The sequence below is a fragment of the Olea europaea genome, chromosome 7 (assembly GCF_002742605.1).
Source record: "Olea europaea var. sylvestris chromosome 7, O_europaea_v1, whole genome shotgun sequence".
NCBI classification, from domain to species: Eukaryota; Viridiplantae; Streptophyta; class Magnoliopsida; order Lamiales; family Oleaceae; genus Olea; species Olea europaea.
Window position 1 is genome coordinate 10,456,251 of NC_036243.1, and position 24,832 is coordinate 10,481,082.

Here is a 24,832-nt window from a genome sequence, read left to right on the forward strand (position 1 = left end):
TTTGACAATTTACATAAAAAATTAATTATTAAATTTTTATGAGAAAATATACAATTAAGTAAGTTATTTTGACAACTTTTTCTACTTCAATAATAAAAAAATAAATGATCTTTATTTAAAATAAAAAAAAGTTCACGATAAATAGTTCTGCAAACTTTTGTCTTCTTAAAGAAATAAACTTAAACTCAAGTCTTGAATTATACGCCTTTTGTTGAAGATCACTTAAATGCTAAATTAAAAAAAATATATCCTAAATAAAATATAAATTTAAAACATAGCCTCCTCACTTTTTTTTTTTTTTTTTTTACCATTTTTTCTTCTTATTTTATGCATAAAACTTTACAATCTTATGTACATCTAGTCCCCACTCCTGATTTTACATTGGCATAAAGAGAAAATTGCCTTCAAATTTAAATAAAAAAATTTAAAAGTTTTAAAGAAATAGAAAATCAACATATTATTAATTAACCGTGTTTGATTAATTTAATTTTCAATTTAAAAAAATATTATATTTGTCTATTTTTATTGGTAGATAGATGAGAGAGAAATGATAGATAAGATAGAGAAAGAGAGAGTGAATTATCTGAAAAATAAACACACATTTCCCTAAAGAAAATATTTCATTGTTTTTGAAAAAAATATATTCACATGATCAAAAATTAAAAAAATTTGTCAATCAAACACTTCAAAAGTAGGAATTTAGATGGAAAAATAATATTTTTCATGAAAAATAGAGCCAATCTAACAAGCTCGTAATTTAAACGTGTCTATGAAAGAAAAGTGGAGAATTTAAATGTCAATAAAAGTAAATTGGATTAAAATGAACAAAGTAGTAAAACACTTGAATTCCGCCCATGCAAATTAATTAATCAAGAAACACTTCAAATTCATTTTCATTTTTCTTGATTTTATTTATTTATTATTATTATTTTGGGTATCCATCCCACTTTCCTGTTGCCTTCCATTCAATTGTCCATTTTTATATTTAATTCCGCGTTCGCACCGTCAGCGGTGACGCATTCACTTATAGGAGCAAAGTCAGTAAATTTATCATTTTTATATATAATCATTCAACAAATATGTGTGTAATGATTTATAATCAGGTAATAAACAGAAACTTTTCAATTTTCATACACTAAATCACTGGAATAATTGCTACCAGAATTATTATTATAATATCAAAAAAATAAAAATAAAAATAAAAAAAAAGCAGTGCATCTTGGAGATATTAGCAGATCGAATAGATTCTGCGCATCTTCAACTTTTTCTCGTCTGCCCTAGTCCAGAAGAACCTTTTTTGGACCCAAAAATCTGGAGTACTTTTTCCCATCTAGTGGCCAAGTTTACTTTTGGTTTGATTCTTGTACTGTATTCCAGCTTTATTCGGTAATTATTCAGTCCTTCTGGGTTCCTTTTTTCGTGTACTTCAATGGTATTGCCAAATTCATTTCATTTTGTTTCACTATGAAATAATTGAAGATGCAGTGAATCGTAATTGGTTTGTTGAGGGATTTGTTCTTCTTTTGTTTTGTTTTTTTTTTTTTTCCCGATGAAAAATGGAGTCAAGAAAAGACATGGCTGTGTTAATTTTTTGATGTTATTTATTTTCGCCCTTATCTCTTTTATGAAGTCATGAAGTTCAAGACATGGGATGAGATGAGGTTTAACAGATCTTTTCTGAGATGAGTTTTTGCTGAAAATTAAGAATTGAAGGGAAGATGAAGATTCTATTAGAGCTAGTTTGTTATGCTTAGAAATAAATCAAACTTACTTTTAAATTACTTATTTTGTCAAATATGATTTTCAGAGTTGCTTCTTTTACTGATAAATCTTAAATTTTGATCATCTATAATGGATGTTATGTGGTTTCATGGAAGAAAGTAAAAGCCCTCATGAAAGTATTTGGTGGGACACAGGTACTCAAATATATAATGTTGGATTAATGTATGCACAGTAAAATACAACTATAGGTTTACTGATTTTGGGTGTAATCTTAATTTGTTGATGAGAACTATGGGTATATTTTGAAGATATTTTCCTTGTTTTGAGGAAATAAAAAATCTACCTCTCCAAAGAAAATGTTTTCTCCAAAAATAAGGAAAATATGCATATTTTCAAAGGTTGGAAAATATTTTCCATGGAAAAAATTGGCAATTAAACACTCAAAAGTTGAAATTTGGGTGGAAAAAGGCCATTTTCCATGAAAAATTTTCAAACTCACCCTAAATGTTTTGTGAGTATGCAGAGGGTGAAATTGTTTCATGTCCCTGGAATATAATTTCATTTTGTTCTGAATTTGAATTTTACTGGTTGGCAGAGTAGAGAACCGGAGAATTATGTGTTTATAAAGAGTTAAAATACCAGAGTTTAGAGTGATTTAAAATGGCTTTCAAGCCGCTTGAATGGTATTGCAAGCCTGTGAAGAATGGGGTATGGTCAAAAGCAGTGGAAAATGCCTTTGGAGCTTACACTCCTTGTGGAATTGACACAATAGTAATCTGCATTTCAAATCTGGTTCTTCTGAGCTTGGTCTTATACAGGCTATGGAGGATAAGGAAAGATTTTTCGGTCCAAAGATTCCGTTTAAGGTCAAATTATTACAATTATTTTCTGGGACTGTTGGCTGCTTATTGCACTGGAGAACCTTTGTTCAGATTGGTCAAGGGAATTTCAGTGTTTGACGTTGACGGGGAGTCTGGACTCGCTCCTTACGAGGTAGATTTTTTTTTTTTTTTTTCACAATCCAGTGTTTAATTTCTGTTCAGAAATACTGCTTTCTCTTTTGCCTACATACTAAATTATCTCATGTTGTCTTCACTTTCTTTATTAAAATTTGGTTTGATATGCAAATGAATTTTAGACTCCCCCTGAGAAAATGCTTACAGATTCTATTATTGAACTTGTGTTGTTTTGTTTACCTAATTATGTTGATTGATCTTGGTTTAATCAAATTTAGATTTATAGATATTCCCATATAAATAAAAGAGAGATGAAGTGGAAAAAAATCCACCCTAATAACTAAAAAGTACTATTTCTGGTCCAAATATCTGCAAGGCAGTGGCCGAGAGAGGTGGTGGCCACTGGGGTCACTGGTTTCCATGAGTATTATTAGTTAATTTTAATACTTCTGTATTTTGTATATGAAAAAAATCTCCGTAGTTAAATTCTGCCCGCACACTGGTTCCAATCTTGACTTCACAATTGCTGCAAGGCATCATTTATCGAAAGATTATTCTGCGAATTTATGTTGCCTTATTTATGTAAAGCTATTACATTTGCCTTTGACAATTCGTTGCATCTATTTTGTAGATAATTTCTCTGATCATAGAAGTTCTAGCATGGTGCTCTATGCTGGTGTTGATTTGTGTAGAAACAAAGGTCTACATTCGCGAGGTCCGATGGGCTGTCAGATTTGGGGTTATTTATAAACTGGTTGGGGATGCTGTGATGCTGAATCTTGCACTCTCTGTGAGGGAGTTTTATCATCAGTTAGTTCTCTTGATAAATTCATAAACATGCACATAAACCAAATTTTACATGCACATGTCTTGTTGATGTTATTTCTGCAGCCATTACTTTGCATATAATAATGCTATAATAACAAAATTTACACGGCAGCCATATCTCCACTTATCCTCTGGTTGTCTACTGATAATGTTTCATATATAATTTGGCATTTGAATGATCTGAAAATAACAATTGGATGGAACCAAAATATATTTGAAAGTAAATGAGAGATATTTACCATTTGTTACATGGATGTCTTAACTATTTCTCTTTATATTTTGTTGTTGTATGAAAAGATTTTAAATATTGATATAATTAAAGTGATGGTATTTACTTTCATCTGAAAGATTACATGTAGTAGTGCACTCCCAATTTACAATTGTCTAAGTACAATTTCATGGTTGTTTATTTTGACTGTGCAGGTCCGTACTGTATTTGTATATCAGTGAGGTGGCTGTCCAGGTTTGTTGCACTAAATTTCCTTATCCTCTAAATATTGATATAACTTAAAACATGTTATCAATTATTCCGATAGTGGTCTAATATGGCTAATTCCTCCACAAAAGCTGATGTATGATGCTTCAAGCTTTGCAGACAGTAACTGGTGCAGAAGTGGAATTAAAATCCTTGAATCAAGAAGGAAGTCGAAAACTTGAAAATTTTGTACAGAATAATTTGATTGTAATGAATTGTTTATTGAAAAATTTTACAAAAATATTTCCTTATATAAGAAAAATATCTCTAGTGTTACATGGAAGATAAAGTAATTAAAACCTAAAAGAATAACTAAACAAAAATCTAATCTAAAAGAATAAAAGTCCTAATCTAAACAAGAAAGAAAATCCTACTACAACAATAAATAATTTCTGTCCTATTTAAAATAGGATTTTCCTATATCAGTAACATTTCTTTAAAGGTGTTGACTGCCAATTTTCAGATTCTTTTGTTTCTGTGCAGGTTTTATTTGGAGTACTCTTGCTTGTGTATATACCTGAATTAGACCCATACCCGGGCTATTCCCTCGTACGAGATGAATATGCAGAAAACGATGCATATGAAGAACTTCCTGGAGGGGAGCAGATATGTCCCGAGAGACATGTCAACCTATTTTCTAGTACGTAATTATTTACTGTGTACACCAAAGGATGATCTTGTATTCCTTAGTTGCCTTAGACCAAAAATAGATATATATATATATATATATATACTTGATGGCTATTTTGAAATCCTTTGTACGCAGAGGCATTCCATCCATCCATCATATGTTTATAGTTTTGTATGCACGTGGGATGTATCTATCTCATTTCTATATATCCATTTCTATGTGATTCTTTAAACTTGATTTGATTTTTGCCTCTTCTCCTTCTACATCTTCAAGACACACGTAGCATGATGTTGGTACCTCTAGAAAACGGATTGAGTGTATCTTTCTTAGCTTTTAATGGTTACCTTTCGATAGATGTCGTGTTATGGGCTTTTTTGTTTTTCTTTGTTCTTTTTTTTTTTTGACTGCTAAGCATTTGCCTCCAATAATAATTGGTTGCCTGCTTCTTCTACAGAAATCATGTTCAGTTGGATGTCTCAACTCATGCAGTTGGGCTATAAAAGGCCTCTTACAGAAAAGGATGTTTGGCAACTTGATAATTGGGATAGAACAGAAACACTCAATGACACGTATGTAGCTTTATATGTTTTCCCTGTTCAAATATGGTCGGTTTCATTAGGCAGAAAGTTACATGTCCCTTTTTCTGGAACAAATATGGCACATGAAAGTAATATGTTACTATGCCCTTTAGGTTCCAGAGATCTTGGGCTGAGGAGATTCGGAGGCCTAAACCATGGCTCTTAAGAGCTTTAAATCGTAGCCTTGGGGGAAGGTAAGAGAGCGTGTATTTGCTGGGAAGTTTTTGGCTCATGCGCAAATTTATCTTTTTTTAAATGTTTGATGATTAATGCTTTCCATCTTTTCTTTTTCATCGTTTCTTTTTATTTTTCAGATTTTGGTGGGGAGGCTTCTGGAAGGTATCGAACTAATTTGGTTTCTCTTATCAATAATCTTTCAGTTAAATTCATTCATATTGTTGAGTAAAGCACCACAATTACAGGTTAATGATTTTGTAAAGTATTTATACGTTAACAAGGGAGTTGCAATTTTAACTTCTTTCCAAAGTTAACTGAAATTTGTCACAACCTTATCTCATTTCTTGCTATTGTTTAGAAAAGAAGAAAATGGGTTTTTGATGCATCACAGATGTCATTATTTTTAATGTGCAGATGTTTTTTCTTTTTCTTTTTCCTTGAATCATAGTTTTCCAGTGCGAAATGCCATACAACTCTACCGTCTTTGTTTTAGTTTGAAAATAATTGAATTCTTCTTTTCGGATGACGGCATGTTTATGACTTAGATAGTTATTGAGCTTAGCCAAAAAAAAGGCCCAAAGATAGTAAGAAAAATAAGGGGTAAAAGCTGGCATCATTTTAGCTAATCAATAAGTATTAAATGCTTTCCCTGGAATTTGACGGCATTTATTTAAATATTAAATGAATTCATGGCAGGTTACAATTTACATTTGTAACTTTTGACTTGTCTATTGGAAGACTCTTTGCCCTAACAATCTTCTAATCTTGATCCACTTGTAGATATTCAATGATCTTTCACAGTTTGTTGGGCCACTCATTTTGAACAGACTTCTACAGGCAAGTTGCACTCCTGTAGATGCCTTGTGGGATATAGATTATTATACATTAATCCCATGCCAATATCTTAGACAGAGCCATATAATTGACCCCCACCCCCAATAAAAAATGGAAAAAAAAATATTATGGAGCTTATCTATATGTGTGTGTATTTGACCAAAATCAAAAGAATCTCATTTATGTCTCTCATTTATATCTAGTCTATGCAACGAGGAGATCCAGCTTGGATTGGCTACATCTATGCCTTCGCAATTTTTGTTGGAGTGGTATGTAATGAACTCTTTGTTTTTCTCATAGCATATTGTTGAATGGCATGCACCTCATTTGTTTTCAAAGATGCTTTATCCATTTGTAGTCATGCTTTTTAAATTTTAGTTGTTTTCTGCTGGTTCTGAAGCATATTGAAGACTGTATGCCTATGTGTGTGAGAACTCTCTTAGGAGTTCGTGTCCTTTGCTGCATGCTATTATGGTGACATGCCGATCTAGATATGTATCAGTACACGAGACTGAGGATGATGGATATTTTTATTGGCTTTCAGTAGCTCCCAGAAAGTATAGTGAATTGAAATGTTTTTACTGACATTCTACAGGAGAAAAGTAGATGAAGAACTAATAGGATGATGAATATTTTTATTGGCTTTCAGTAGCTCCAAGAAAGTATAGTGAATTGAAATGTTTTACTGACATTCTAGGGAGATAAGTAGATAAAGTACTACTATAGACTTTGTAGTCCAATGGGAATATTTTCTTTACAGTCTTATACGTAGGAAGCTGAAAATAATTGCAAGGAAGATGTCGCTTTATATTAATCAGAAGAAATCAGTTTGGAAGAAATTGAGATGAAACTTTTAAAGGATATTGTTGTGGGCCTGAATCTAAGTGTGGCTAATGGCTCATAGTAATTTTTTCAAGTTTTGTCCTTTTGGTGGTGAAGGATTTTCAGTTTATCTTTGTATGGGATGGGTTTTACTAGTTTTTGTGGTGTCACTCTTTGTTAAGAATGTATTATGCTGTTTTTAGTTTTTTCTATTCCATCTTGCACTTTTCACCCTTCTTACTCTTGGAGTAATTTGTTTGACTACAATTTCATTCAGGTATTAGGTGTGCTGTGTGAAGCTCAGTATTTTCAGAATGTCATGCGTGTTGGCTATCGTCTGAGGGCAACCCTGGTAATTAGTCCTTTTACCTCCTTATACGTACTGGTCCTATCATTTTATGCGAGTTGGATGCATTTTGCAGAGTACATAATATTTATTTATTGTCATGTTAACTTGACAACTTGTCCGTCCTGGTTGGACTGGGGGTTGGGAGGGAGTGGAAGGGAATGATACAATGTTTGGGATTTATGTGTATGGGAAGGGTCTCAGTTCTGAAGCAACCATGTATGTGTGGTGTGTGATTCTTTGGCCTCCTAAGATGCCATTTGACAATCATTTTACGGGTTCTTAGTTTCTAAATGCATGCGAATTGATGGAGATAGAAATATAGATAGAGGTAAAGTTTAGATATTATATTATTTTAAAAGTAGAGTTTGATTCAAAATATTTTATTTAGATTAGATTAAATTAGATTTGATAAAGTTCTAGATTAGAAGAATTTTCTTTTGATTTGATATTCTTTTAATTTCTTGCTATATGCATAAAGGGCTTATTCACTTGATTATATGAATAAACTGATCTTCCTCTTGCCCTAATTCTCTGCTTTGCACGCCTTTCTTTTCATGATCTTTGATTGTTGTCAATTATATGTTCCTGCATTGCGAATACTCTCTTGGCATATTTTGAACTTGTCATCTATATTAGATTGCTGCAGTTTTCCGCAAGTCTTTAAGGCTCACCCATGAGAGTCGCAAAAAGTTTGCATCAGGGAAAATCACAAACCTAATGACAACTGATGCTGAGGCTCTCCAGGTATGTATTTTTCTCTATGTATGCACATGTATATTTTGAATGATGCAAATTACCTTTTTTGTGGCCGATGTTCAGATAACTAGATAATATTCTGCATAGAACTCAATTTGGACTTTAGATATGATTTATGATTTCAAATCCGTTGTATAAAGAGAGTAAACAGACTTCGTGATTTGTGATGAATAATAACATAGCCTGTTTTGTTACTTATCGGATTTGGAGGTAGTTGGATTCTGTGAAAATATTTTATACTTGCCATTACATGGTCTATTTGGAGAGGACAGAATGCACAAAAGTTCTCTCCTTCGAATCATTTTTCGCATCTGAATTTTTATCATCATTTGGCGGCAGACTCTTTTAGCGGCCAATCCTTAACGGATGTGGAAAATGGGTGGCTTCTAATGTTTGAATGGTTTCTTTCTATTTTATCATTTAGTCATGGAGACAGCCTTGACCTCTACTTTTTTATCTATTCTCTTCTTGGAACAAATTCTTTTTCCATTAAAAAATTGCTGCTGCTTGGCAGTTCTTAAAAGCTTCAACTTTGTTTTTTAAAAAGTTTATTGTAAGGCTTGTGAACTAAGTACACATGTCTACTTCAAGTGTTATTGTCTGTGTTTTTGGTGGTCAAATTTGTTAAATATTTCATGGATGTTTTATCTCCTCATATTATGTGTTATTTATTGCTTAATTTAACTAAACCATTTCGTCTTTTTCTACAGCAAGTTTGCCAATCACTACATACTTTGTGGTCAGCTCCTTTTCGCATTGTTATTTCCCTGGTTCTTCTCTACATGCAGCTTGGCATTGCTTCACTTCTTGGTGCACTATTGCTTGTTCTTATGTTCCCTATACAAGTATGAGCTTCACTTCAAGGCGCCATTGATTTTTGTTGATCTGCTGTTTTGCCTGCACCTTTCTATGTTATATTTTCCTGCTTATTTATGTGGCTCTGTCTGCAATTTGAATTGTTTGTTCAAAAATTTATCTCGATACATTTCATCTTAAGATGTAGAATTGTAAGCATGAAATAGAAAACTAAATGATAGTGGGGTTTTGGATTGTGGAACCAGTCAAAACCTGGTCAATTTACATTTTAGGTTTGTGAACCTGGGCTCAGCCCATCCTGTTAGATTAAATGTTTCAAAAATTTCATGGACCAACAACCAAACCAACATTGATTCTTATTAACTTATTTTGCGGGATATTATGTAATAGTTCAATGTATTATTATAACAAAAATATCAACTAATCAAGATATTAGGAAAAAAAATTGTAATACATTTAGCTCAGTTTAAAATATTAAAAAAATTCTAAAAAATATTTTTTAATTTAACATGCCTTAAAGTTTCAAGACACGTATTATTTCTACTTTTTTTGCTATATAATATTTTCCATTTTGAATTTTCAACCAACAATGACCTGTTGGTTTTATCAGTTGTCTGTGGATTGAACCAGTGACCCACGAGCAAGGTGCTTTGACCGGATTAGTGACCAGTTTGGGTTTAAAAACTGTGCTAAAACCAATTCATGGTGGGTCATAATTTACATCTAACATTAACTCCTAAAATGGATTTGTGTTAATGCAAAAATGTCTAATCAATGGGATCATAGATCAGTCAGATATTTCTACACATGTCGAAAATCTTTAATGGAGGATACTATAATCACCACTTATGACACGTGATAAATTCAAGCTGGTTCTTGCAGAATGGGAACTTCTGCTCTAAATTTTATGGAAATCCTATCGAATGTTAAATGATAAAAGAAGGGCAAAGAGCTGCATGAGTAGCGGTTCTCATTGGCTTTATTTTATCATCATATATTTCCTGTTAAGAACATATTTTTTGATACTGTCTGCATTATATTTGAATTGGTTCCCACCCTTTTTCTAATGGCTCAATATTTTGTTTCTCATGAATACCCATTCATGAGAGCTTACACAGTGAACCTGAATATCAAATCTTTTTGAAGGAGTTATCCATTTGGCACGAGTTGTACCTCCTCTTTGTTTACCCTTTATACGCTTGGATATAAGGAATTTCTCAGCAATCTATTGCTGAACTGATCGATTTTTAGTTTTCTTCTATCTGCTCGTATAATCTGCCACTGCTTCATTATATCTTGAATGAAATTTTGCTAATTTTGGAATCAATGTATCCAAACAGACATTCATAATAAGCAAAATGCAAAAATTGACAAAAGAAGGATTGCAACGTACAGACAAGAGAATTGGACTTATGAATGAAATTTTGGCTGCCATGGACATTGTGAAGTAAGGTTCATGCATAGATGCTTATTTCTAAATGTGTTTTATATTAGGTAGCTAAGTTCCAGTTAATTTTTTGCCAAAATTGCTTCAGATGTTATGCATGGGAGAATAGTTTCCGAACAAAGGTTCAAGTTGTTCGAGATGATGAGTTGTCATGGTATCGGAAAGCCCAACTGCTAGGAGCGGTATGATCTTGATCCATCTCCTTTATAATTTATTTTTATTTACTATTAATCGAGACTAAGAATAGTTCAAAGGTATGCGTATGCAGTAGAGACATTTTTTAGCAACAATTTGTTTAGTGTATAATGTGGAAGCGTTATGAAATTCTTGCAATAAGATTTATGTAATAAATAAAAGTTATATTTGAACAATAATGTCATGTATATATTGAATAATAATTGATTGTTGTTGAAAAGTGTACAATGTCCCTAGGCAAAATTATTCTCTACTTCTACTACTATTAGGAAACTAATATAACGGAACTAAAATAAATCTTATTCTAAACAAGAAATAAGAATAAAAAGATGAACCTATTACAACTAGATATCTTATTATAGTTATTTAACTTTTATCCTTTATACATAGGATTTTCCTACACCAATCTCTTCCACTTGAAAGAAACTCGTCCTAAAGTTTTGTTGAAGAAAAGAATCCTTGATAACTTGTGCATTTTTCGAACTTGGCTGGGACTCGAGGAAATTCTCTAGCCACATGCCGTTTTCTATACTGTTGAACCAACATTCATAGCAGTTAAAGTTACAAATTCTTGTCAATTTGCTTCTCCATGAGCTCACGATTCCTTTCAAGACTGGACGCAGTCAGCATCTACGTGATGTCATGAAAGGTTTCGTCAATCCCCTCAATTCGTTGTTCGAGTTTGTGGAGCCTCCATTTGTCGTCAATGGTTCGATTGCCACCATCACCATTGTTAGCCATCAGAGCAAGGCAATTTCCCTACTTTGATACCAATTTTGGTGTGCAAGCGTTATGAAATTCTTATAATAAGAATTGTGTATAAAATTATTTTTATTTACTATTAATCAAGACTAAGAATGAGTTCAGAGGTATGCATGTGCAGTAGAGACATTTTTTAGCATCAATTTGTTGAGTATATGGTGTGGAAGCGTTATAAAATTCTTGTAAGAAGAATTATGTAATAAATAAAAGCTATATTTGAACAATAATGTTGTGTATATATTGAATAGTAATTGATTATTATTGAAAAGTGTACAATACTTATATATTTATAGGCAAAATTATTCACTATTAGGAAACTAATAGAAGGGAACTAAAATAAATTCTAATCTAAAAGAAATTAGAAATCCTATTGTAAACACGAAATAAGAATAAAAAGATAAACTTATTACAACTAGATATCTTATTATAATTATCTAATTTATGTCCTATTTATAATAATGCTATCCTACATCAATTTCTCCCACTTGAAAAAAACTCGTCCTCAAGTTTCGTTGAAGGAAAGAATCCTTGATAACATGTGTGTTTTCGAACTTGGCTGGGACTCGAGGGAATTCTCTAGCTATATGTTGCCGTGTTCTATGCTGTTGAAACAATTAACATTCATAGTAGTTAAAGTTTGCAAGTTTTTGTCAGCTTGCTTCTCCATGAGCTTGCGATTCCTTTCAAGATTCAATGCAATCAGCATCGACGTGATGTTGTGAAAGGTTTCGTCAATCTCCTCAATTTGTTTTGAGTTTGTTGAGCCTCCGTTCATCGTTGACGGTTTGTGTAACGGCTCGAATCCTTGACTATTTGAGTGTCAGTAAATAAAACTTAAATTCTTTCATAAGAACTAAAGTAAGAACAAGAAATAATTTTTTCTTCAACAAGTAAATAAATCGTGGTCTTATTATGTAGCTGTAAAGAAAAAAAAAGAAAATAATTCCAACATAACAATTAAATTATAAATTTATAGTTGTGTTTTAAACCTAGTTCATTGTCATCTCCACGTTGATTGCCTCGAACCATCAATTGCCTGAAAGGGGGAATTATCATATAGTGAGATTTATAAAATCTCAATAAGTGCGTTATGAATTATTATCGTGCATAACTCAAAGGAGTATAATAATCATAATCAACATAATAGAGAGAGAGGAATTTTTCCGAGCATAGGTGGTAAGAATTCTTATGCAGAGCGCTATTAAACTCCGGTCCTTTTAACATAATCATATCATACTATATGAGACCTATAATAATTTTCTTGAAATTCATAACATAATAATAATTCAATATAGATAGTGTACTTACAATGAAATTTGAAAGAGTAATAGAGACTTAATTCCTCTACAATTTTCACCTCGGCATATGAACGTGTATATGTGTATATTATTTAGATTGAAAAATAATAGTAAGTGGTAGCATGTGAATGTGAATAAGGGATTTAAATAGGATAAGGCTAGGTATGCATAATTAAGGTTCCTTGAAATTTGTGAAATGAGCAAGAATCTCTTACTCATTCCTATATTCATGCATTCACACTACACATTACCTTATGTTTGGTCAATCAAGCATGAATCAAGAATTTTCTACGTAGGTGTTTGACTAAGAATTCAACCTTTCTTTAAAACAAAAACATGTGGGAATTAGCATTTATAGTAAGTTTGCTACAAGATCCTAGAAGGTGGATTAACTCTCAAATGATCCCCTAAATTTTCTATTCTAATAATTAGACCCAGAAATTTGGGTGTAGGTATTAGAGTTCGACTGTCACCACGACCATCGTCAGCCATCAGAATAAGGCAATTTCCTTGCTTTGATACCAATTTTGGCGTGGAAGCATTATGAAATTCTTATAGTAAAAATTATATAATAAATAAAAATTATATTTGAAAAATAATGTCATGTATATATTGAATAATTGTGGTTGAAAAGTGTACAATGCTTCTATATTTTTAGGCAAAATTATTCCTTACTTCTACTACTACTACTAAGAAACTAATGTACGGGAACTAAAATAAATCCTAATCTAAAAGAAATTAGAAAGCCTATTCTAAAAAAGAAATAAGAATAAAAAGATAAACCTATTACAACTAGATATCTTATTATAATTATCTAACTTTTATCTTGTTTACAATAGAATTGTCCTATATTAGTATACTGTTGATTGTATAAACGTGGTACGATTACTGTTCACTTTACAGTATCTGTTTTCCATCAGATTGTGTGATTCACTTAAAGCTTGTTCACATCCACTTTCATCTGATTAAGCAAATACATAAAGCAATTAGGGCAAAGGTTGGAGTACTGAAATACACGTAAGTGTTTGGTTCTGAAAAAGAATAAATTTTGAGTGATTGATATGTTGCTCATCTGTCGTTCTGATAGCTTTTGACAGCTAGTCATATTACCTATACCATATGTGCGTAAAATTGATGTGCTGCATTAGTTGTCACGTGGTTGTATATTTCTGTTTCTATTCTTCCTTCTTTCTTACAATCTTTTTTTTTCTTTTTTAGATTCCTTATGTACTATTCTTTGTTCCTTTATGTCTGATTTTGCTTTTTTCCGTTCTCCAATTGCCTATTGATTGGACTATCATTTGTAAATTTGTAGACGAATAGTTTTGTACTGAACAGTATTCCGGTTCTGGTAATTGTAATTTCATTTGGGACATTCACTTTACTTGGAGGGGATCTGACGGCTGCAAGGGCATTTACATCTCTTTCGCTGTTCGCGGTGCTGCGGTTTCCATTGTTCATGCTCCCCAATATAATTACGCAGGTAGCCTTTCAGATACATTTCTCATAATTTGATGCTAGATATAAATATCTTGTTTGGCTCTTAAATTTCTGATGGGATATTTGGTTATATCTCCTGCTTATACTAAATTCTATATGCACTTTCCTTTCTGCAACAAAGTGAAATGGCTGGGTCATAGATTATTTATTTATATTTATTTTTTTGTCCAGTTGCCATAAACTTTTACCAATTTTTTGTGGTAGTTTTTAGTTCTGATTTTCTCGCACAGTCACGTTTCAATGTAATTTATCTGTAGGGGAGAATACTGTTCTCCATATTAATTATATGCTTTTGTGTTCTAATTTACAGGTTGTGAACGCGAATGTTTCCTTAAAACGTCTGGAGGAACTTCTTTTATCTGAAGAACGAGTTCTTCTTCCTAACCCACCTATTGAGCCAGGATTACCAGCTATCTCAATCAAGAATGGATACTTTTCTTGGGAATCTAAGGTCTGCTATATCTTCTGAGCAAGTTTTAACTGAATGATAAGAAATATTTTATTTGACTAAGCATACTAGAACTTATTTTACAAGGTGCATTCCAATGATATGTGAAAAAACCTTCTGTTTCAATGTAGTAGGGAGTCTCTTTTTTTGGGGGACTGTATGAATTGCAGATTCCAGGTAGAAGGGAATGAATATAATATTTGTTTATCTGTGAAATATTGGCATCTTTATTTCCTCTTTGAATGTTATGACTGTAGGCTCCACATTGTTGATATGGGCATGATTCTCAAATGTGGATAATGAAAAGTTATTTGGCTACAACTTTTCTCTTTTGCAGATATTTTATGTTGTATAGCACACTGATTATAATTGACTTACACTAGTTAGGTGCACTATTTGATGTAATTTTCGTCGTTGATGTAAAAAGAAGAACGAAGAAGAAATAGATTATAGAGGGTCAGCACAATTTTTCTTATCTTCCGGACAAGCACTAGAGTTTATTAATCATTTTAAAGACTTGTTCACGTGGTACCTATATTTGATAGCTGCATATTTGTAAATATTCCGGGACATATGGGGATCTAAAATTTGCCTATCCATAGCAGGAGGAGAAGCCAACATTGTCAAATGTCAATTTGGATATACCAATTGGTAGCTTAGTAGCAATAGTTGGCGGTACTGGGGAGGGAAAGACCTCACTTATATCAGCAATGCTTGGAGAACTTCCTCTGGTTGCAGATGCAACTGTCGTTATCAGAGGGAAGGTTGCTTATGTACCACAAATTTCATGGATTTTCAATGCAACGGTAAGTTAAGAAATATGATATATATTTCTATTGATCTCTGTTCCTTTCTGAAACTTTGGTTGTCAGTTGATGTTGCCAATCCTAGTGTTAGCACCACTCTAAGTTGAGTGGAATGTATCCACATTTTTTATTAATTTAGAGCAAAGATCATTTAAAGATCCTCAAAAGTAAATAGATCCGAAACATATACAATGTGGTTAATCCTGATGTGGTCCAAGCTATTATTGTGAAAATCGGAAGTGTCTTGTGTTTAGTTCTCAATGACTCGCTACCTTCATGAGATGCATTTTTATTTTATAGGTCCGGGACAACATACTGTTTGGTTCTCCTTTCGAACCTGAAAAATACGAGAAGGCAATAGATGTAACATCTTTGCAGCACGACCTTGAACTACTGCCTGTAAGCATGCCCTGAAGTATATATCGCAGGGTTAATATTTTCTTTATTTTAGCTGTTTCTTGTCAGAATTATTGTCTACTTAATGCTTTATGTATTAGGGTGGTGATCTTACTGAAATCGGTGAACGTGGGGTCAATATTAGTGGAGGGCAAAAGCAGAGAGTTTCTATGGCTAGAGCAGTATATTCTAATTCAGATGTTTATGTATTCGATGATCCTTTAAGTGCTCTAGACGCTCATGTGGGTCGTCAGGTAAATACTTAATATCAATGTATGTGCGTAAAAATTTACTTCTGATCCCTACATCTGCAATGTTTTCCAATCTAATAATTTGTGGGACAATAGTTTGGATACTTTCAACTGCCGTGCAATGTTTTCCAATCTAATAATTTGTGGCACAATAGTTTGGATACTTTCAACTGCCAATGGTTCTGGCTTTTGTATATGTATAGCTATACTGATAAATTGAGAAAAGTACATCCGTATTTTTCTTGAAGAAACTCTGTTTATAGTTGTGTTGTCAAAACATTAATTGTTATGTTGTTACCCTCGTTACTTTAATTAACACCATGGAATAAGAGAGAAATCGTAAAAATGTACCAATATTCTTCTCTTCTTGATACGAACTTAATTTGTGACAGTTAATAGCCATCTTTTGACAACTGAAATTTTAAATTTATGCTTTTACTTTGTCATACATCATTTGTGCTTATGTGCTTTTTCAGGTTTTTGAAAAGTGCATCCGAGGAGAATTAAGAGGAAAAACAAGAGTTCTAGTTACAAACCAGCTGCATTTTCTATCTCAAGTAGATAGAATTATTCTGGTGCATGATGGCATGGTCAAAGAGGAAGGCACCTTTGAAGAGCTCTCAAACAATGGCATTCATTTTCAGAAACTGATGGAAAATGCTGGCAAGATGGAAGAATACGTCGAAGAAAAGGAAGATGTTGGCACAACAGATAAAACTTCTGAACCTATGGCTAATGGTGTGGGCAATGATGCTAATCAAACAAATAAAAAGAAAGAAGGCAAATCCATTCTTATCAAGCAGGAAGAACGGGAAACTGGTGTTGTCAGTTGGAATGTTTTGATGAGGTACAGTAATCAACTTTTATTATTATTAATTTATAGATGCATATTCTTAAACATTTTGTACTCTTATTAACTATCTAACTATAGGATAAAAGTTTTTGCAATCACTTTTTTAACTTGTTACATCTTATGTAATTAACCATAAGCTGCAGAATTGCTCCATGGAAATTGCAGTTGCTATTGAGTAATGTTGTTTACTGTATTGTAATAATTTTTTTCTTGAACTCCTTGTAGATACAAGAATGCATTGGGAGGTACATGGGTAGTTATGATATTATTCACGTGCTATGTCCTAACTGAAGCTCTACGAGTTTCAAGTAGCACATGGCTAAGTTACTGGACAGAGCAAAGCCATTCAGATACACATGGGCCTATCTTCTACAATTTGATCTATTCAATTCTGTCATTTTGTCAAGTAGGTTTTGTAGATGATCTCAATTCTAATTCTTGATAATTCTCTTATTTGCTTGTGCCTCTTAACAATGATGCCCCCTTTTCATTTTTGGTTGTGTGCTTTTTTCTATTGCTCTTTTAATAGACGAGGCTTAGTCAGCCATTTGAAGATAATTAAAATGTGCCACTTTCCTAAATTTGAAATTCAGGTTTTGGTGACATTCGTGAACTCGTTTTGGTTGATCACGTCAAGCCTTTATGCTGCCCGAAGTTTGCACAACGCGATGCTCAATTCTATCTTAAGAGCTCCAATGGTTTTCTTTCACACAAATCCACTCGGACGGATAATCAACAGGTTTGCTAAGGATCTAAGTGACATTGATAGGAATGTTGCTCCTTTTGCGAACATGTTTCTGAACCAAGTGGCACAGCTTATTTCAACATTTGTCCTAATTGGGATAGTGAGCACCATGTCATTATGGGCCATACTGCCTCTTATAGTCTTGTTCTACATAGCCTATCTATATTATCAGGTATGTAAATTTCATATTCAAGGATTGTTCAGGTAAATCTATTAGTAACTCTTTAGTAGTAGTATTGGGCCCCTGAAATGTGTAGTTAATAAATGGGTTGTAATTGAAAATGTGTGGTGGTAATTAATGTTTGACTTTGACTTTGACTTTGACTTGATAGAAAAATTAACTTTTTAGCAAATTCCAATTTTACACAAAGAGAGGCTTGCTTTGTTTCTGCAACTCTTTCGTTTAAAATCACAATTTCTCTCAAGTCTTCGAAATTTTTTACCGAATAAAAGTTTCTAACAAAATAGCCTCCAAAGTGGCTCACAACGATTAATTTAATTTGAAGTCGGAAAATGTTCTTCAAGCTTAGAAGAGAAACAGGAGCTTACATATTGACTACTGGATATGTTATATCATTAGGTGAACTACTTAACTTGTCCAAATGTAAGGCATGCAAATCCTTTTTTTCTGTGAGATGATGTGCATTGTGATATAAATTGGACGTTCAAATTTCTTTGATGTTCTAGAACAAATCAGAATATCAGACATCATTTGCACTCTTTCTAACTTGATGAAATATATTAAATTATCAGATGTTTGTCTCACACTCTTGACCAAATAAGTGTGTCCTACATGTGTACTTCGTGCATTGTAGAAGAGTAAAATCAGCATAGCCTGTAGCCTTTTTTGCATTATGATATGGTGTATCTACATTCATATTAGAGTTGTACTGCAAATTATATATCTTTTGCAGAGCACGGCCCGTGAAGTAAAGCGCCTGGATTCCATTACTAGATCTCCTGTGTATGCACAATTTGGGGAAGCATTGAATGGCTTGTCAACTATTCGTGCATACAAAGCATATGATCGAATGGCAAACATTAATGGAAAATCCATGGACAACAATGTTAGATTTACTCTTGTAAACATGAGTGGAAACCGCTGGCTTGCTATTCGTCTGGAGACAGTGGGAGGCCTTATGATTTGGCTTACTGCAACATTTGCTGTCATGCAGAACGGAAGGGCAGAAAACCAAGAGGCATTTGCCTCTACAATGGGTTTACTTCTTTCTTATGCATTGAATATTACCAGCCTATTGACTGCTGTACTAAGACTTGCGAGCATAGCAGAAAATAGTCTAAATGCCGTGGAGCGCGTTGGTACATATATAGAATTGCCTTCAGAAGCTCCAGCCGTTATAGAGGACAGTCGTCCTCCTCCTGGGTGGCCTTCAGCAGGGTCTATTCAATTTGATGACGTTGTCTTGCGCTATAGACCTGAACTGCCGCCCGTGCTGCATGGCATATCCTTCACAATTTCTCCTAGCGACAAGGTAGGAATAGTTGGTAGGACTGGAGCAGGGAAATCTAGCATGCTGAATGCTTTATTCCGAATTGTTGAACTGGAAAAGGGAAGAATCTTAATTGATGATTGTGACATTGGAAAGTTTGGATTAACTGATGTTCGAAAGGTTCTTGGCATCATTCCACAATCACCAGTTCTCTTCTCAGGTATTGGATCTGCTGATTTAAGTGGTATTACATTATGTAAGCTAGGGAACCTTCTGTCATGTGTGAACTGATTTGGTGCAGTCTTCTTTCTTTATGTTGATACAGATATTTTGCTGATGCAATTGTAGAATTATCTCATTGCTCAAAACATAGTTTAGCTTCTATGTAGACTTTATTTTTCTGCCCTGTCGCTAATTGATAGCCTGCCTGGGGAGATTTTGCAGTTCTAATTGCCTTCACATGTATATTGAGAGGTTAAAACATGAATTAGGAGGCTGTATTGCATCATATGGCAGCCGTGAGGATTATTGTCACTATGATATCTAGCGATGTCAAGTGCAGTTTTGTAAATTTTTTAATAATGGTGAAATTTAGTATATCGAATCAATAACAGCTCAAGTTAGTGCAACCTTTTCTTCTTCTTTCTTTCTTTCTTTTTTTAACTCTCTAAAGGATTCCAAGGTGGAAAATTTTGGAAGTTAGCAGTTTCTGAAAAGAATGCATGGTTGGTCTATTAAGTAGCTGACTGGCTACATTCAATTGGCGTTTAATCATGATAAGCAATCTGAGTAAACTCCATGCCAAATTAGACCTGTGCAATAAATTTTTAAAATGTACCTCTCTCAAAAAGTAGGCATTATATATAATTGACCTTTTTAGGGTACTGAGTACTGACAATTATGGTGCATTTATGTATCTATGGTGATTTTATGTTTCATTTTTGCCAGGCACGGTGAGGTTTAATCTTGATCCTTTCAATGAACACAATGATGCTGACCTGTGGGAGGCTTTAGAGAGGGCACATCTAAAGGATGCCATCAGGAGGAATTCTTTGGGTTTGGATGCACAGGTACAGAAATCATGCTTTGTTCAATGATATTTTGTTTCGCCCCCATTATAATGAGAATTTGGGAAAAATGTATTTTGCAATAGTAATTTTTTGAAGAATGTGTGGTTAAAAAAGAAAAAAAAAAGCTTTGGGTATGCACACTCACTATATCTATATACGTAAACGTTTCAGTTGATAGCCTTTCAAAAAAGCCCTTTCTCTCTATTACATGTCATATTATTTTATTGGAAAATGTATGGTTGACAAGAAGAGAAAAAAATGAATTATAACTTTAATGGAGCGAAACAGGGATTTAGTATTTCACTTACACTTTGTTAACCTCTAACATGGAGAACGAATGCTCTTTTCTACAACCGGAATCGAATTTGTTATACATACGGTGTTCGTCTAGTTTGCAACAATATTATTGGGAAAGACTAATCATTTGATCATTTGCTTGCTAATGAATGCAAGTAATTGAAATATGTGCTCCACATTGCTATGTTGGAATAACTTGACAGTGAAGTTTGCATGTGATTTTCAGTTCTCTCTTTTGAACTTAACTCAAATTTCTGCCTTATCAAGGTCTCAGAAGCTGGGGAGAACTTCAGTGTTGGACAGAGACAGTTGTTAAGTCTTGCTCGAGCATTGCTTCGCAGATCAAAAATTCTTGTCCTCGATGAAGCGACTGCTGCTGTTGATGTTAGAACCGATGCTCTTATTCAGAAGACTATAAGAGAAGAGTTCAAATCGTGCACAATGCTCATTATTGCTCACCGTTTAAATACGATTATCGACTGCGACAGGATTCTTCTGCTTGATGCTGGTCAGGTACATGGAGGCATTAGAGGCTAATTCTAATGTGTGTGAGACACTGAATGAAAAAAGATGAGGAAAAAAATGAACTGACAACCGGGATTCTTAAAAGATTTGTGTTTGATTAGTATGTAGGGATCTGGATCTGCGTAAAATAATTTTTGTCCCTCTTTCTCAGGTCGTGGAATATGATACTCCTGAAATGCTGCTGCAAAATGTAGAAAGTGCATTCTCTAAGATGGTTCAGAGCACGGGGGCTGCAAATGCTGAGTACTTACGCAGCTTAGTACTTAGAGGGGAAGGTGATAGCAAATTAGAAAGAGGAAAACAAGTGGATGGGCAAAGAAAATGGCTCGCCTCGTCCAGATGGGCTGCTGCTGCACAATTTGCACTTGCTGTTAGCCTCACTTCATCACAGAATGACCTGTTGCAGTTGGAAATTAAAGATGGGGATAGTATCCTTAGGAAAACAAAGGATGCTGTAATAACACTTCAGGGGGTTTTGGAGGGGAAGCATGACAAAGTGATTGAAGAAAATCTTGATCAGTACCAGGTCCCCCGGGATAGATGGTGGTCAGCTCTATACAGAATGATTGAAGGTACTATTTTATTCTTCTCGTTATGACATATGCCGTGACTTACAATGGGGAAAGTTTATCGTATTTTCTGTTTCCATTATAAGTATACATTTCCATTTCCAGGTCTTGCGGTCATGAGTAGGCTGGCACGGAACAGGCTTCATCATGAGGACAACTTTGCAGATCGATCAATTAATTGGGATGACGTCGAAATGTAGGGGTAACTACGACACATTTTGACTTAATGGACTTGCAGTCTAACAGGGAGTTGTAACTTAAATAAAGGCACCACCCTGATTTAGAAGACAGTTAATGCTGTCTATTTTGCGGGCCACCAAACTTGGCGAGCCTGCTTCTGTTAAATTGGGCACAGGATTTTGAACTCCATGACCATTTCTGTGTGTAGGCTGGATAGCTATCTAAAAAGTTTTGACACATTAAATAGCTCGAAAGCATGCTTGGACGTATACTTTTTAACTAACTATTTATTTTTAAACACATTAGATAATTAATTTTTATTTTATTTTTTTAACTTTTAGTTATAAAGGTTACTTTCTAAAACTAAAACATGAATTAGGAGGCTGTATTGCATCATATGGCAGCCGTGAGGATTATTGTCACTATGATATCTAGCGATGTCAAGTGCAGTTTTGTAAATTTTTTAATAATGGTGAAATTTAGTATATCGAATCAATAACAGCTCAAGTTAGTGCAACCTTTTCTTCTTCTTTCTTTCTTTCTTTTTTTAACTCTCTAAAGGATTCCAAGGTGGAAAATTTTGGAAGTTAGCAGTTTCTGAAAAGAATGCATGGTTGGTCTATTAAGTAGCTGACTGGCTACATTCAATTGGCGTTTAATCATGATAAGCAATCTGAGTAAACTCCATGCCAAATTAGACCTGTGCAATAAATTTTTAAAATGTACCTCTCTCAAAAAGTAGGCATTATATATAATTGACCTTTTTAGGGTACTGAGTACTGACAATTATGGTGCATTTATGTATCTATGGTGATTTTATGTTTCATTTTTGCCAGGCACGGTGAGGTTTAATCTTGATCCTTTCAATGAACACAATGATGCTGACCTGTGGGAGGCTTTAGAGAGGGCACATCTAAAGGATGCCATCAGGAGGAATTCTTTGGGTTTGGATGCACAGGTACAGAAATCATGCTTTGTTCAATGATATTTTGTTTCGCCCCCATTATAATGAGAATTTGGGAAAAATGTATTTTGCAATAGTAATTTTTTGAAGAATGTGTGGTTAAAAAAGAAAAAAAAAAGCTTTGGGTATGCACACTCACTATATCTATATACGTAAACGTTTCAGTTGATAGCCTTTCAAAAAAGCCCTTTCTCTCTATTACATGTCATATTATTTTATTGGAAAATGTATGGTTGACAAGAAGAGAAAAAAATGAATTATAACTTTAATGGAGCGAAACAGGGATTTAGTATTTCACTTACACTTTGTTAACCTCTAACATGGAGAACGAATGCTCTTTTCTACAACCGGAATCGAATTTGTTATACATACGGTGTTCGTCTAGTTTGCAACAATATTATTGGGAAAGACTAATCATTTGATCATTTGCTTGCTAATGAATGCAAGTAATTGAAATATGTGCTCCACATTGCTATGTTGGAATAACTTGACAGTGAAGTTTGCATGTGATTTTCAGTTCTCTCTTTTGAACTTAACTCAAATTTCTGCCTTATCAAGGTCTCAGAAGCTGGGGAGAACTTCAGTGTTGGACAGAGACAGTTGTTAAGTCTTGCTCGAGCATTGCTTCGCAGATCAAAAATTCTTGTCCTCGATGAAGCGACTGCTGCTGTTGATGTTAGAACCGATGCTCTTATTCAGAAGACTATAAGAGAAGAGTTCAAATCGTGCACAATGCTCATTATTGCTCACCGTTTAAATACGATTATCGACTGCGACAGGATTCTTCTGCTTGATGCTGGTCAGGTACATGGAGGCATTAGAGGCTAATTCTAATGTGTGTGAGACACCGAATGAAAAAAGATGAGGAAAAAAATGAACTGACAACCGGGATTCTTAAAAGATTTGTGTTTGATTAGTATGTAGGGATCTGGATCTGCGTAAAATAATTTTTGTCCCTCTTTCTCAGGTCGTGGAATATGATACTCCTGAAATGCTGCTGCAAAATGTAGAAAGTGCATTCTCTAAGATGGTTCAGAGCACGGGGGCTGCAAATGCTGAGTACTTACGCAGCTTAGTACTTAGAGGGGAAGGTGATAGCAAATTAGAAAGAGGAAAACAAGTGGATGGGCAAAGAAAATGGCTCGCCTCGTCCAGATGGGCTGCTGCTGCACAATTTGCACTTGCTGTTAGCCTCACTTCATCACAGAATGACCTGTTGCAGTTGGAAATTAAAGATGGGGATAGTATCCTTAGGAAAACAAAGGATGCTGTAATAACACTTCAGGGGGTTTTGGAGGGGAAGCATGACAAAGTGATTGAAGAAAATCTTGATCAGTACCAGGTCCCCCGGGATAGATGGTGGTCAGCTCTATACAGAATGATTGAAGGTACTATTTTATTCTTCTCGTTATGACATATGCCGTGACTTACAATGGGGAAAGTTTATCGTATTTTCTGTTTCCATTATAAGTATACATTTCCATTTCCAGGTCTTGCGGTCATGAGTAGGCTGGCACGGAACAGGCTTCATCATGAGGACAACTTTGCAGATCGATCAATTAATTGGGATGACGTCGAAATGTAGGGGTAACTACGACACATTTTGACTTAATGGACTTGCAGTCTAACAGGGAGTTGTAACTTAAATAAAGGCACCACCCTGATTTAGAAGACAGTTAATGCTGTCTATTTTGCAGGCCACCAAACTTGGCGAGCCTGCTTCTGTTAAATTGGGCACGGGATTTTGAACTCCATGACTGTTTCCGTATGTAGGCTGGATAGCTATCTAAAAAGTTTTTACACATTAAATAGCTTGAAAGCATGCTTGGACGTATACTTTTTAACTATTTATTTTTAAACACATTAAATAATTAATTTTTATTTTATTTTTTTAACTTTTAGTTATAAAGGTTACTTTCTAAAACCGTGTTACTTTCTTTTTTGGATAAATTTATTTGCTTTTAACATAAGCTTATAACTTCATTAATAAAATATTATTCATATTAAACTTTTTTAGTAGACTGCAAACTGAGATTCGTGAGCGCTTGTTATACTTCGAGTGGCGTCCCTTCATAGTCCGAGCTTACTGGAATCGAATATCGGCCGTCAAATTTAATAGACATGATAATAA

At 34.0% G+C, this 24,832-nt stretch overlaps 2 protein-coding genes across 4 annotated transcripts; both read left to right on the forward strand.

Annotated features, from left to right (window-relative positions):
• The first annotated feature begins 1,171 nt into the window (after window positions 1-1,171).
• LOC111396956 (ABC transporter C family member 2-like) lies at window positions 1,172-22,057 on the forward strand. 3 transcript variants are annotated; one of them, XM_023023590.1, is made up of 28 exons: window positions 1,172-1,386; window positions 2,318-2,715; window positions 3,310-3,488; window positions 3,930-3,969; window positions 4,465-4,621; window positions 5,067-5,181; window positions 5,304-5,384; window positions 5,505-5,529; window positions 6,148-6,204; window positions 6,405-6,470; window positions 7,301-7,375; window positions 8,009-8,116; window positions 8,839-8,973; window positions 10,285-10,391; window positions 10,480-10,573; window positions 13,962-14,129; window positions 14,457-14,597; window positions 15,197-15,400; window positions 15,701-15,799; window positions 15,898-16,050; window positions 16,524-16,894; window positions 17,126-17,306; window positions 17,494-17,817; window positions 18,560-19,316; window positions 20,045-20,166; window positions 20,731-20,976; window positions 21,140-21,560; window positions 21,663-22,057. In XM_023023590.1, exons 2-28 carry the CDS (start codon window positions 2,383-2,385, stop codon window positions 21,755-21,757), a joined length of 4,854 nt encoding a protein of 1,617 aa, XP_022879358.1. In that variant the 5' UTR covers window positions 1,172-1,386; window positions 2,318-2,382; the 3' UTR covers window positions 21,758-22,057. The 3 variants fall into 3 exon arrangements, with proteins under 3 accessions (XP_022879358.1, XP_022879360.1, XP_022879359.1); XM_023023592.1 differs by having other exon boundaries at window positions 15,200-15,400; XM_023023591.1 differs by lacking the exon at window positions 1,172-1,386 and adding an exon at window positions 1,517-1,916.
• Window positions 22,058-22,382: 325 nt separating this feature from the next.
• LOC111396957 (ABC transporter C family member 1-like) lies at window positions 22,383-24,535 on the forward strand. Its single transcript, XM_023023593.1, has 4 exons — window positions 22,383-22,695; window positions 23,260-23,505; window positions 23,669-24,089; window positions 24,192-24,535. The coding sequence occupies exons 2-4, from the start codon at window positions 23,434-23,436 to the stop codon at window positions 24,284-24,286; spliced, it is 588 nt and encodes a 195-aa protein (XP_022879361.1). The 5' UTR covers window positions 22,383-22,695; window positions 23,260-23,433; the 3' UTR covers window positions 24,287-24,535.
• The last annotated feature ends 297 nt before the right edge of the window (window positions 24,536-24,832 follow it).

Bases quoted from the DNA above. Each gene is read 5' to 3' on its own strand.
- LOC111396956 (XM_023023590.1), top strand. From the start codon at position 2,383: ATGGCTTTCAAGCCGCTTGAATGGTATTGCAAGCCTGTGAAGAATGGG. The intron at 5,385-5,504 runs GTAAGAGAGCGT...TTTATTTTTCAG, and splicing joins AATCGTAGCCTTGGGGGAAG to ATTTTGGTGGGGAGGCTTCT. The intron at 20,167-20,730 runs GTACAGAAATCA...TGCCTTATCAAG, and splicing joins CTTTGGGTTTGGATGCACAG to GTCTCAGAAGCTGGGGAGAA.
- LOC111396957 (XM_023023593.1), top strand. From the start codon at position 23,434: ATGCTCATTATTGCTCACCGTTTAAATACGATTATCGACTGCGACAGG. The intron at 23,506-23,668 runs GTACATGGAGGC...CCTCTTTCTCAG, and splicing joins TTCTGCTTGATGCTGGTCAG to GTCGTGGAATATGATACTCC. The intron at 24,090-24,191 runs GTACTATTTTAT...TTCCATTTCCAG, and splicing joins TCTATACAGAATGATTGAAG to GTCTTGCGGTCATGAGTAGG.